The sequence below is a fragment of the Sorex araneus genome, chromosome X, assembly GCF_027595985.1.
Source record: "Sorex araneus isolate mSorAra2 chromosome X, mSorAra2.pri, whole genome shotgun sequence".
In the NCBI taxonomy this organism is placed as follows: Eukaryota; Metazoa; Chordata; class Mammalia; order Eulipotyphla; family Soricidae; genus Sorex; species Sorex araneus.
This window is the reverse complement of record NC_073313.1, coordinates 14,840,383-14,854,739: the sequence shown is the minus strand read 5'-3', so window position 1 is coordinate 14,854,739 and position 14,357 is coordinate 14,840,383. Positions and strand designations below refer to the sequence as shown.

General features: G+C 41.9%; 1 protein-coding gene across 1 annotated transcript in view; it reads right to left on the bottom strand.

The window, feature by feature from the left end:
* Positions 1–742: 742 nt before the first annotated feature.
* MOSPD2 (motile sperm domain containing 2) overlaps positions 743–14,357 on the bottom strand; it is a 53,544-nt gene continuing 39,929 nt past the window's right edge. The window contains exons 11-15 of the mRNA XM_004612201.2: positions 11,567–11,663; positions 10,525–10,621; positions 9,577–9,706; positions 3,676–3,778; positions 743–3,169 (exon numbers count right to left, since the gene is read on the bottom strand). Coding sequence (XP_004612258.2) covers positions 3,032–3,169; positions 3,676–3,778; positions 9,577–9,706; positions 10,525–10,621; positions 11,567–11,663 — 565 coding nt within the window. The 3' untranslated portion in view covers positions 743–3,031. The remainder of the gene's footprint in view (positions 3,170–3,675; positions 3,779–9,576; positions 9,707–10,524; positions 10,622–11,566; positions 11,664–14,357) is intronic.

The window sequence follows — 14,357 nt, the reverse complement described above, 5'->3', positions numbered from 1 at the left end:
GGCCAGGGAGAGGAGCGGGGGTCATGCTGTTCTGGCGTCAGGAAACCTGGAGATGCTGGTGACCATTTAGGGAAGAGGGAGCTGAAGGCTGCATAAAGGAAGCCATCCCTCCCCTCTCAGCTGCTGATTTCCCTCTGGGGGTTCACCTCCTAGAAAATTGTATCCGGCCCTGGTGCGTCCTGGGAGGTTTCCTCTGTCTGTCTGGCTCTGTTCCGAATTTCTCTGATGAGGTTGTATCTCCACCTCTTTTGAGGTTCAGGAGCTTGGACCTGTCCTACTTGTTCTCTGAGGGAGTGGAGTGGCTAATCTGGGGGTGTATGTTGTTCCTGATGAGAGCGTCCCACCCACAATAATCCTTAGGGACTCTTCTGACACCTCCCCAGGCTTCTCTGCCACTTCTCCCTGAGCACACCCTAGTGCTCTGGCCCGCAGGGGGCCCAGGTGGGATTTCTCTCAAGGCTGCAGACTCCCATTGGGCTGCTGGGGGCATGTGAGTCCAAGGGGTGGGTGTGAAGCAATCGCCTGCGGGTCCAATGGTCAGTCCACGACACGGAGAGCTGCCACACCTTGGCTTGGTTCACTGAGCGCAGCAACTGCCTGGGAACCCTGAGTCTTTGTAAAGTCTTATGAAAATGCAAAATGGGGCCAGAATAAACACATAAAACATCCTTAGCAGGCCAAACAGAGTTTGCATATGTACTTTCCTTAAGGTGCCTTATCAATTAGAGACCAGAGATTTTTCCTGATGATATTTATTTCATAAATGTAATTATTTTTCTAAAACATATTAAAATAGAAAACATGTTCTTTTGATCAGTTTATACAAAGAAAATACCAATATAGTAATAAAAATACTGAAAAAATATGAAAAGCACCAGAACATTAGAGAAATTACACTGGCAACAATCCTAGGAATATATTTTTCTTGCAATTGTACAATAAAGTGCTATTAAGTCCAGTCAAAATTAGTGGCAAGATATAAAACGTTATGGTATTATGAACTTTGAGGCTGAGTTAACAGCAATTGGTAGTTTTTAGATTAACTTGCAGATCAAGCTAATGACATTTCACGAATGTTTTTGTGAAAAGTATTTCCATTCTTGGTGAAAACAACTCAATTTTTGTTGGTCCTTGGTAATTTGGTCATAAACAGGCAAATGATATGATTAAAATTAACTTAATTGTACATATTGTGACAAAAATCAACTGATAAACAAGAATCAAATCAAATTTAACAAAAAAGATCAGTCAAGAGATATAACAAAAGTTTAAATGCTTTTGATCTATAGTTCATTTTCAGCAATTCTGTTTAGTCACATATATTACACACAACACCAATGATAACATGACATTAGATTCATTTTGCCAGACAGCAAGGAAGACTTGTGAGTTGCCATATTTTTATATAAATCATTAAAAGGACACTGTTAGGACAAGTACATTCCAGTATTGACTGTTGCCTTGTTTATTTGCCAAGGAACATGAAACACACAAAGACCTTGGGATTCGATGGTACAAAAGCCAAGGATTTTAACATAGACGGGAAGCCCTGTGCAGTCACAGGGAGTTATTACAGATATTACTTAGGGTGAACTTCAGTCCCTTTCCCGTCTGGAGTTGGCAAACTGAAACAGAAAAACCCAAAGGAAGACAAAAGATCAGAGCAGTGTCCTTTTAAGGTTTTCTTTCTGAGGTTAATTTCAGAGGGATGTGACTGTATTATTCATTTTTGCATAATTCAACTTTGGAATTATCAGCCTCTCAAGATGAAAGACACCCAAACTATACCTCAGAATAAAAAAAAATCTCCAAACATAGCTCAATTGAAACTCAGAATTTATTTCACAGCCAGACTATATATTTTTTTGTTAAATCAGAGATTTACATGTGAAACCAGTCATACTAATGAGAAAAAAACTGATTTCATGACTCTGTGTTCCTGCCATGAAGTCCTTTTTAGGAATTTGGCCAACCTTTTCAATGTGATTAAAAAGGCTGAGTATCCAGCATGACAATTAGCCCTGATCTGAAGGGTTTACAGTCCATCATGAGTTCAATTTTTCTCTCTTTAATGGAGAGCTGACACTTGAGTCTCGACTCTTCCCCACTCCCTATAGATACATCATTCTTCTGTCAAGTGTCCTTCTCATGTGTGAAGTTAACAAGAAACTGAAATGAAAACTATATTGCGAGGCCTCTCAATAACTTTTCCAAACATCTTCGAAGTCTTTTCATTCAGAAAAGATGGAGGATCGAGCCAAAGGGGCACTGTCCAGCCAGTGAGCAACAAGAAGCTGAGGAAGAAGGGGAGACCCAAGGCTTCCCTTCTGGTCATTATTAACAGAATTCAAGGAAAACCCAACCAGACTCTTGGCTTTCCAAGTTCTACCCAAGTGGGTGTTCATGAAACATCTGAGATTAAAAGGCAGGCTATTAAGGAATACGGATAAGAAACAAAGGCTGAAAGTGGTTTGGCATTGAATGGTTTTACATTCCCAAAGAATATTAACTATCACCTGGAAGTAATTTCAAAATTACAAAGTCATGACTTACTTAAATTAGTCTATTCCCCCCCTCCAATGTACATGTTCTCTATTTACATAGTATAGTATAGAAAAGATACTAAGTTGGCTCCGCTACAATAATTCTACCCAAAAAAGCAGATTACATTTCTTGGCTGCAACAAAGCATGTTACTTATACTTTTCCATTTGGCTAACGTATATACATTACAAAACGTAAGCTTTACGACTACTCAAAAGGAAAAAATAAATTATATTTAAACAACTCATTCACATAACAAAAAAAAAATGCCTTACTAACTAGCCTCTGAAATAATCGGCTTCTTTAACATTTCCTTATTCTAGCAGATTATTGTCAAGACAGGTCTCGTTTCCGTTCTAAGTGGTTGCTCACACTTCCTGGTGGAAGCACACATGCGCAGCATGGTTAGTAGCATGGTGGAGTTTTGGCTCTGTTACTCTTTCCAACTAATGATCGAGGAGTCTTATTTCTATGGAGCACCACCTTCTTTAACTGTGCGACAAATAGAAGAGAGAGATGACGAAAGCAAGCAAGAGCACTGTTACTGAGAGCAACAGCTGCTGGAACCAGAGACAGCGCTGAACTTGGTCTTCAAGCTTCCTACTACTTTCTAGTATACGATTGAGCTAAAGAGGGAGAAAAAGATGAAAGATTCGAATCAATACAATGGTAATTATTCAGGTGAGTCACACACAGAAATATCAGAAATAAGAATTCCTAATTTTCCTGTCTGAAGGTGTCTCAGACAGGAATATTAGGAATTCAAACATTCAGGAGATGCGGGTCCTTCTACTCTGCAAGACTGGTAAGAGGAAATACAAGGAGAAATTAGTGATCAGAATGTACTTGCTCTCTCTGACATTCAAAGGCTCAGGAGATTAAATTCTTTGATCATCCCCCAAGCACCATATGCTTTTCTTTCCTGGTCCAGAGAAAAACTGGCTAGAATTCTGGCAATGTCACATTTCTAAGAATAACTCCAGCTTACCCCTGCTGAGTTGCCTTCCCTTCACAGAGAAGTGAGCACTTCTGTCATGTCTGTGTCAAAGGTTCTTCTTAAGTCAGTGTGAAAACTCGAGTTCTGGTGTCGATTAGCATGAACAACTTTTGGTTAGGAAGGAGGAGCACTTACTTGTAGAGCTATGTCTTCACTGGTTTTATCTGACCGGCCGAAGGAATGGTCTTTTAGTATGAGAGTGTTAGGCTTACTGCTCTCGATCACGTGGCATCTTAACCTGTGAAAGGAATTCCCAAAGGAATCACACTGGGTTTGGAGGGGGGGCACTTAAAGTAAGCACTCCAGTCTTTTAAGCTATTTTCTTTGAGTGAAAGTCAACTTCTTAACGTTGGGTGCCCAAGAGGTCCCAGAACCCCTTCCAGTGATTCGTAGCCAAAAAGGGTTGTTGGTCAAAGGCAAGGGCCTGAGTAACATACCATGGACCCTGTAGTGCCAGGGATTACCCAGTCTACCCCAGGATCAAATTGGGATTGGCTGCATGCAAGGCCTGCACCCTAACTTTCTGTCTCTGATTTCTGAAAAATTTTACTGTAATGTTTTTTTGGTTTGGTTTGGGGGCCTGGTGGTGCTCTGGGCTTACTCATGGCTGTGCCCAGGCATCACTCCTGGCTCTGTGCTCAGAGAACACTTTTGGCAGGCTTGGGGGACCTTATGGGGTGCCAGGGATTGAACCTGGGTCGGCGGCCACGTGCAAGGCAAATGCCCTACCTGCTGTAGTACTGCTCCAGCCCTTATTGTATTTTCTAATAGTAGTCAAATATTAAGATAAAAAGTTAAACAGAACTATATGCAACAGGAGGTGAAAAGATTCCTCTCCCCCTATATACCTGAGCTGCATCAAGCTTAGAGGGAAAGAGATCAGAATGTAGTAAGTAGATTATGCCTTCTTGATATAAGGATTATCTTGTATTTATCTATTGTAGGGTTTGGGGCTACACCTAGCAGTGCTTAGAGCTTATTCTTGCCTTTGTGCTCAGGGATTATTGCTGGTAGGGCTTGAAAAAGAATATTCAAAGACCTTGGCTGACTGCTTTTATAAGACTTTTAAAGGCATATTGCACGGAACCCAAAGCTCCAGAGCATGAAGTCATTTTGTTTTGTTTTAGTTGGAAATCTTCCTGATATCAAGCAGATCTTTATTTAAGGTGCAACACACTCTTCCCCAGATTAAGATGATGTAACTCACTTACTGGCTTCCCTCTCCTGAATCGTCTCTCTTTGGCCACTATTTTTTACTATAGCTAGGGCTGGGGAGAAGGCTCAAAGGGATGAGTGCACGCTTTCTACGTGGAAGTTCTGGGTTTAATTCCCTGCAGTGAACATGCTGCTCCTCCAAGTTCCCCCATAGGCTAAACTGGGCACATAGGTGGTGTAGAAGTGAGGTGTACCCAAAAAAAAAGAAGTGAGGTGCACATATATATCTAAGCCTCTGTGAGTATGAGACCCAAATGACAACAACCAAACTTTAATAAGTACCTGTTAAGGAGGCGGGGGAAAGGGGACCTAGGGACACCGGTGGAGGGAACTTGACACTAGTGGTGGGGTTGGTGTGGGAACATCGTCTACCTGAAAACCTATTATGAGCAACTTTGTAAACCAGGGTGCCTTAATAGAAAATTCTTAAAAACGATGTTGTTGCATAAGCAATCACTCCCTCAGTCCCCAATCAGGGCAATATTGGGATTAAAAGCAATTCTCTGTCTTGAAAATCTTTACAAAACCAGAAATGGAGCTCAAGGATTAATTCAAAGCCCACCTCGCTTTACCACTCCCCAAGCCCCCGCACTTCATTTCAAAATCCTTAATTATATTATAAAAGACCAGGACATTGAGAAAATAACTATCCGGCACTTACGTATAAAAGATAAATGTAAATAGTAATTAACTCAAAGTGTTTGATAATGAGCAACTATACCAAATACTCTTAGAAGAAAACCTGGATATATTCTTGTATCTTTTAAATATAAATTTTCCCTTTTTTACGTTTTTGGCCACATCAGCTGTGCTGAGGGCTTACTCCTGGCTCTGTGCTCAGGGGTCACTCTCCAGTCATTCTGTGCTCTGGGGACCTGGGGACCATATGCAGTGCCAAGGCATGGACTATATTAGCCATGCACACGGAATGTACCTATTTCCTATGTACTATCTCTCCAGCAACAGAAACATACAATTTCTTTTTTCTTTTTTTTTGTGTGTTTTGGGCCATATCTGGTGGTCCTCAGGGTTAACTTGGCTCTGCACTCAAGGATCACTGTTGAGAAGGCTGGGGGAACCATGCAGGGTGTCAGGGATCAAACCTGGGTTGCCTGTGTGCAAGGCTAGCACCCTCCCTGCTGTACTATTTCTCCAGCCCCTGAAACATAAATTTCTAGTCTCATTTTTTCTAGGTCCTAATATCCAGCTTTCTGAAATATGAACTTTTGGGAAACGATGCTCATCAAGGAACTATTTGAAAATGAGGCAAATGAAGAAACAGAAATAAACATATTATTTAAAAATAAAAACTCTAACCAGATGAGTAGGTAAACTTATTTCAACTGTCAGAAGCACAATTTATATCCAACCGTTCTTTTATATTAGTGAGTTGTGATTAATATACCTAATTGACGGCTAACATTTAGAGATGTGAAGTCTCTGTTTGTATATTTTTCTGTCTGTATATGTCATAAACGCGGTATTTTTCCATTTAAGGATGGTACTGCTAAAAACTTCAAAAGCTCTACTTAATTGGCTCCAAGAAAAAGAAGTGCTTATCAAATTAAGTAGTCCTAACCCTCTCAAAAAGACAGAAATTGAAAGAAATAACAAAATCTGAGAAAATCCTTAGTAAATAAAAGCTTGGTTAAGATGGCAGGATAAATTAAAATAGGCATGTCTATAGGGCTGTCAGCATGAGAAATAATGCAGACGTGCAACTTGAATCCTGGCTGGACTTCTCAATGGCAAGATATAAAATAAATTTTTGTTTTATCTGTCAGCAAGAAAAACAGCTTAGGCTGAAGGGGTGAATTTTTTGTCTGCTGGGACCAAGTGATTTGATAAAGGGAGATGCAAATCAAAACAACAATGAGATATCATCATATACCAGAGACTGGCACACATCAAAAAAGAACAAGAACAACCAGTGGTGACGTAGATGTGGGGAGAAAGGGACTCTCTTTTATTGTTGGTGGGGATTCCGACTGTCCCAGCCTTTTTGGAAAACAATATGGACATTCCTTAAAAAAACTAGAAATTGAGCTTCTGTATGACCGAGCAATACCACAATGGGAATATATCCTGAGGGTGCAAAAAGCACAGTAGAAATGACATCTAAACCTGTATGTTCATTGCAGCACTGTTCACAATAGCCAGAATCTGGAAACAACCCGAGTGACCAAGAACAGACGACTAGTTAAAGAAACTATGGTCCATCTACACAATGGAATACTATGCAGCTGTTAGGTAAGATGAAGTCATGAAATTTGCTTATAAGTGGACGGTCATGGAGAGTATCATGCTAAGTAAAATGAGTCAGAAAGAGAGGGACAGACAGAGAATGACTGCACTCACTTGTGGATATGAGACTGACACCCAAGGAGAATAGAGACAAGGGCTGGGAGGATTGGTCCATAGTTGGAAGCCTCCCTCAGGTCCTGGGATAGAAGGCAGTTGGGAAAGAGAAGGGACCACTAAGTCAATGATGGTTGGAGGGATTGGTGGGGATGGGAGAAGTGTGCTAAAAGTAGATAAAGAATCAAACATGATGGCCTCTCACTATCTGTATTGTAAACCCTAATACACATAAGAATAGAGAGTAAGAAGGAAACTGTCTGCCATAGAGGCAGGGAAAGGGGCAGGAGAGGGGTGGGAGGGGGAGGCAGGGATACTGGGGACATTGCTGGCAGAAAATGTACACTGGTGGAGGGATAGGTATTTTATCATTGTATGAGTGAAACTCATGAAAGCTTTTTAAGTGTGGCTCACGGTGATACAATAAAAAAGGTAAATGGGACAAGTTTTTTGTGAAATTTTCAGTCACCATGTTTTATGGTATGTCTATGTGAAAAAAAATCCAACTCTCTGGTAACTTGAAACCTTAGTATTGCCAAGTTAAATGAAATTGAAACACTATCTTCATCATTTTTAAATAGGTACTTAATCACTAAGCAGTTATCTACTCTGGTTTCTGATTACAGAGGAATAAAGTATCTTGTTAAAAAACATCTCTTGGGCCAAGTTGAAAAATTACACGAAGAGGAAGCATCAACTTTTAGAAAGGGGCCAATTTATCAGCACATTTTATAAACTAAAGAATAGTGGTGTGGGTTATTCGAAGTCTACCTGAACACCCGAGGATATTCATCAAAGACCTTCAAACTGCAAGATACTGTGACTCTGACAAATCTGGAAATTTGAGGCTGGTGGCCCTCATGCCAGGCTTAATGCTCAGCTTCCCTTCTTAACCTTAGCTTTCATGTACTTTGATAAAAACGCCTTACGCTATCCCTAATGTTTCACCCAGCTGCATCACTACCTCAGAAGTCAGATATAACTCCTCAACTGGCATTTTCAGGACCGAGACTAGTTCCACGATAGATGAAACACTTTACAAACTCTATTCCTGGCCTGTGACAATTCTTAGGGAAGTGTAAGGGGTAGAACTGGAGTAGAATTTGCCACCCTTGGCTATGCTGTGGCAGAAAGACTATTTTGAGTTGGAAGACGATCTTTTTGTTTTGTTTTGGGGCCACACCCAGTTGTGGTTTGGGGGAACCACGTGGTGCTGGGGAATCAAAGTTGTACTGAGGATAGAACCAGGGTTGGCCGTGGGCAAAGGAAGTGCCTTAAATCCTGTTCTATCTCTCCAGCCCCATTAATTCTTTTTTTTTGGGGTCACACCCAGTGATGCTCAGGGGTTATTCCTAGCTTTGCACTCAGGAATTAATCCTGGCGGTGCTTGGGGGACCATATGGGATGCCGGGGATCGAACCCGGGTCGGCCGCGTGCAAGGCAAATGCCCTACCCGCTATGCTATGGCTCCGGCCCCAGCCCCATTAATTCTTAATTACAAATTATTTTCATCCTTGAGGGACCACTTTCTAAGAACTTCAAATTAATTTCCATCTTTTATACCAGTGTTCCTTAAGTTTTTTTTTTTAATGAATCACCGTGAGATACTGTTACAGACTTACAAACTTTCATGCTTATGTTCCAGTCGTACAATGAACGAGTACCCATCCCTCCTCCTGTGCCCATTCTCCACCACCAATGTTCCCAGTATCCCTCCCACCACCCCCCTCTCAGCCTTTGTGGTGGGTGGATTCCCTTTTACTCTTTCCTTTAGGGTGTCGTGGTCTGCAATGCAGGTATCAAGTGGCCATCATGTTTGGTCTATAGTCTACTTTCGGTAGTTTTTCAATATTTTCCAAGCCATGACTTTGATGAAAATCAAAGTGAATGAATAAAGCAGGCTCTCTCTTCTCATCTGAAATTTTAAATCTGAACGTATCATCTAAAAAAAAAACAATTCAAATCGATCCCCACCTCTTATCCCTTGAGCCGTCCATGTGGCTACCTTCATTTCTGTATCTTGCAGCCTCCCCTTCTCAAAGGGCCCTGGCTAGAGTTGGATGTTCCAATCTCACCCAATACAAACCCCGAATCAAACCACCTTCCACCAATAGCACACCCTTCCCTCCCTAGGAGACCTCAGGCCCTCCCAGTGAGCACTCTAGGAGTTTCACGCTCCGTCTTCTCTGCATCCTGCTCTCCAACACAGAGCTCCTTGCCCCGGAAATGCTCTCCGTAAGGTCATCAGTGAGCTCTGTTGAACTCGGGCACATCCTAATTTGTGCCCTGACGAGTGAGCTTTATGAGGCCATGCCAGGCCCTGTATTCACCCCGCACTTGCTGCCTCTCACAGCCCCAGCCCCAAGGAGACACGTACAACCCTCAACCCTACCTAATGCGAGAAGGCATAGCTGCTTAACCATGGGGGTCTCCCTGTTTAGCCCCCGCGAGGAGAAAGCATACCTGTGCTCCATCACTTTGTTCCTTGGGACTTCTTTCCAGAAATTGCTCAGCTCAGCTGTGCCCGTGCCACATGGCTGCTCCATTTCCGCGGCCATGATGAGGAAGCGGTCTTGGGCAGAGACCGTTAAACCTGTGTTCCAAAAGCAGAGTTCATGGTGGGCCCGAGAGAAAGCCCTGCAGTTCTGGAGCTGGCCCTGTTCAACGCCCCGCAGCACACGGTCTCCCGAGCACTGAATCAGGAGTGGCTCTGAAGCACTGCTGTGACCCACCCCACAAGAACAGGGATCTTTCCGAAGATTTAGATATCTAATTTAAGGCCATCTAGAATGTAACGGCAAGGGGAAAAGGATATGGAATTACCTTCAAAGGGAAGAACCTTGGGGCCAAAGAGATCGTATATAGTACGGTGGGGAGCTTCATCCCCAGTGTCACTTGGAGTCCCCTGAGCCCACTATGAGCACTGCGGGGGATGGCTCCCACACAAAATGAAACTGAGAAAAGGAGAAACTTCTCCACAGCAGGGCTTTGCTTTCAGCTATCGTTGTGGTGCCAGGGATCGACCCCAGGGTCTCTCCTGCTGAGATAGACGCCCACACCGAGGAGGACTTGATTTTTAAAATTCAATTTCTTTTTTTTTCTTTTCTTTTTGAGTCACACTCAGCAATGCATAGGGGTCACTCCTGGCTCTGCACTCAGCAATTACTCCTGGCGGTGCTTGGGGGACCCTATGGGATGCTGGGAATCGAACCCGGGTCGGCCGCGTGCAAGGCAAACGTCCTACCTGCTGTGCTACCGCTCCAGCCCCTTGAAATTCAATTTCAAGTGGCATCAGTTTAAACAACTGTATTCCTTCAAAACGTTCTGACTGATTTTCCTGCTGCAAAGGCTTTGCAGAAGCTCCAGCCAGCCCTTCCCCCCACCCCCGCGCCCCCGCACGAGAACACGCACCCCCGTGGGGAGACACCACAATGTCAACTGACGCTCCAGGGTCACAGCTGCTGTTGCTGGGCTTGACTCGGTATTTTTCTGGTGCAGTGGTTCTCACCTGTTTAGAAACACAGTGCTCACCTATTAGCCTTTCTGCTTGGGGAGAAACAGCCAAAAAAAGAACTTCAAAAAAGCAGCCAGTTCATAACATTTATAAATCAAAGCAAAACCAAAACCAAGCAAAGGCTGGTGTAGGGGTTAAGGCACTTGTCTTAGGTATGGCAGACCTGCTACCCTCCACCCATCCCCGCCAAAACAACAACAACAACAACAACAACAACAACAACAACAACAACAACAACAACAACCAGAAAACCACTTTTGTGAGTCCAAAGAGAATGTGTCCTTCCCATTGAGAAGAAACAGGGCTCTCTATTTAAAAGAATTTGCTCTCAACTTAATCCATCTGGGTTAAATATTGTGTTAGCTAATTGCCTCCCTTTAACAAATGAAAATTGAATGCACATTAGAGTGCAAACTACAGAATGTTCAGGAAAGAAAAACAGTAGTTTAGCCAAAGGACATCCTAGGTAAATCTAAATTAGCTTATTTAAGGAAGCAGCACCTATGGTAAAGGCTCGTCTTCCTCCACTTAGCACTCAGGATCTGGTTGGTAACCAGTGGAAACTAGACTCTGAATATTCCACCGTTGGAAGAAAGTAGAGCTTCAGTTGTTACAGTTTTAGCTTTCACTGTGGTTGTGAATTAAATTATCCATTTAATGATGAGTGATTTTCTTTGGATTTTTAAATTATAACGAACATTAAATCGCTGGACTAAATTGCATATTTGCATAGTACTATGCATTAAAAACTGAGATGTTTATTCTAGGGAAAATTTTAGGTAAGCTACACTCCCCATGGTTAGAACTAGCAGGCAGTATAACACGTCTAAATAAAATCACAAATAAAAGCAAGTTCATAAAGGTTAGTCTTTGATTTAAGTGACATGTTTTAAAAATCACTTTCCATGTCATACCTCCATACATCTTCCAGATAGTTACCTTAAAAGCCACAATATTTTTAGTCACATTTGTCAATATTATTAAAGTTTTCTTCTCTCCAGAGTCTGCACTTCCAAAATACAATTCTTCCGCTGGGCTAAGTCATGACAAAGACATAAGTCATTTATATTACTCGAAACAAATGACAGTGTAATCATTTACAGACTAATACTCATGTTCATTTGTATACAGAGATTTCATCAAAGAAGAGAAGATTATAAAACAACTACCTAATATAGTTTGCCTCTTAATCCTATTGATTCAATGCCTGGTATATAAAAAGTCCTATGGCTTCCCTGAAGATCAAAGCAAAATAGGAAGGAACAGACAATAAAAAGATTTTGGATTTGGTCTATTATCAGCACTTTTCTCCCAACCCACGCCACTTTTATTGCAGTATTGTCTTCATGTGGCTAATTTATGAATAAATCTTCATCGCAGGTCAGTATGTATAGTAAAAGCCACGGTATACATAAGGCTCAGGACTGTCTAACGTTCCAGGCACCTGCTGGGGTCTTGGAAAGTGTGTCCCTATAACACTGCACTTTTAGAGCCGCAAGGACACTCCAGGGACCAAATATCTTTAGACTTTACATCATAGAGTTGTAGAGCCCATGAGACTGACATAGCCATACACTGTGACAAACATGTTTTTACATGTTGATATGATGATGCTTAGGAATTCCTTCTAAGATCTGCTTCTCTACGACCTCCTTGCTAGTTACTTGGAATTCTGTTTTCCTGCATCCTCTACCCAAACTTATAGCAATATCTTAAGCTTCATCAGTTTAGCTCTTTGGTTCCACAGGTAACGAGTCAGAGAAGGACATACCCTTATTTCAACTTTATCTAATGACAAGCAGATTAGGAGCAGATTTTCATATGCCAGCAGAGTGTCGCTTCCAAAGGAAGTTCATTGGAGGTATATTTAAGTAACAATTTCTTACTATCTAAAGCTATTTACTAACTGGGAATGAGAAAATTAAAGACAACAGTTGGGGTGGAAGAGTGCAGAAAACCTCATCAAAGAGTGAGTCTCAAATGTAAAAGTCACTCCCGGCTGCTGTAATGTCTGACCAAAAAACACAGTGAAGAGCCTCGAGCTGAGTTTGGAGAGCTGAATCACACTAGCCAGACTGGATCAGCTCTTTTCACACAAGGAGAAGGTCGGGAATTTCCTTTTAGACAGGCAGAGTCTTCAAGTAGCCCTTGACTCGGAAGTTCCCCTTGAAATAGATGCGCTTGGTATCAGGAAGGTGGGCCTAAAGGAGGGACTTATTCAGCCAGATCCCACTTTCTCAGGAGGGTTCTGGCCAGCCTTGGAGAGGAGGGTCACTCGGCATGTTTGCTGACTTCCTTCTCAGAGAGATCAAGTGGTTACAGAGCTCAGTAACCGGCAGAGACCCTGTGCAGCGCTGGGGAGACAGATGTTGGTTGGGCTGCGGAGCGTAAGAATCTGCTCTGGCTTTCCCTGGGGTGGTGACAGGGAGCAGCAGGGCCCAAGGTGCTGCCCCAGAGACTGTCCTGCCTCTGGCTTTCCCCAGCTCGACCTCACCCTTTCTAAACCAGGAGTGATGGTTCTGACAGACCTCCAAGGGCAAAAATGGAAGAAGCAACTTCCGCGCCAGTAGGGGGGCAAAATATATTTGCATATATTTATTATGCATGCACTATAGTTGCTTATATAAACTCTATATACTTGGAAATAAGCAACAAAGAAAACTTACAAGACAACAAAGTTTTTCTCTAAGATTCAGTTTTTTTAAAGTGTGGCTGTATTGTTCAGCAAAGACAAATGGGACAAAATTACATAGAAAGGTTTCAATATAAAGGATGAAATAATACATTCGGTTGTCACTAAATAAAGCTGGTATGGCAACAGGCTGAATAGATTACCCAAAAGAAGCATCATTAGCAAGAAAAAGGATCTTTACATAATGACAAAAACAATGTAGAATTTTTTTTTTGGTCAAATAACCTAGAAACAAAAATAGAGATAGGCTGAAACTTGAATTGAATAAAAACCTTTTTTTCCCCCTAATTCAGTCTTGGCTTCTGGAAGGTCAAATCGATAAATGCCATTTCTGGCATCCTCAAATTTTTGCAAGACTAATAATATCAGTAAAGAGAGAAATGGCATTTAGATTTATAGCTAATAATGAATATTCACTTTTATTGCATAATGTAGGATAAGGGCCCTTAAACACACTTAATGGAATGAACACCTTAAGTATCTACTATGTCTGGAGACCAAGGTAAATCTTCACATAACCATTATGTTTGTATTTCCATTCTTTAAAAAAAACCAGTACTGTGGGGGGAGGGCGGAGGGTAGGTAAGATAGAAAAGAGAACAGTATGACAATAATAGCTGGAAATGATCATGTTGGACAAGAACTGAGTGCTAAAAGCAGGTAAAGAGATATACATGACAACGTTTCAGTATATGTATTGCAAACCACAATGAGAGAGAGATGAGAGAGAGAGGAGAGAAGAGAGAAAGAGAGAGGAGACAAGAAAAGAGAGAGAGGAGAGGAGAAGAAAGAGAGAGAGAGAGAAGAAAAGTGCCCGAATTAGAGGCAGGCAGGGGGTAGGGGGTGGGGGTGATGGGAGGGAACCTGGGGACACTGGTGATGGGAAATGTACACTGTGGAGGGGTGGGTGTTGGAACACTGTAGGACTGAAATCTAACCATGAACAGCTTTGTAAGTGTCTATCTCACAGTGAGTATATAAAAGAAAACCTTAAAAAATAAATAAAAATTGAAAAAACTACAGAGGTTTGCTTGATTT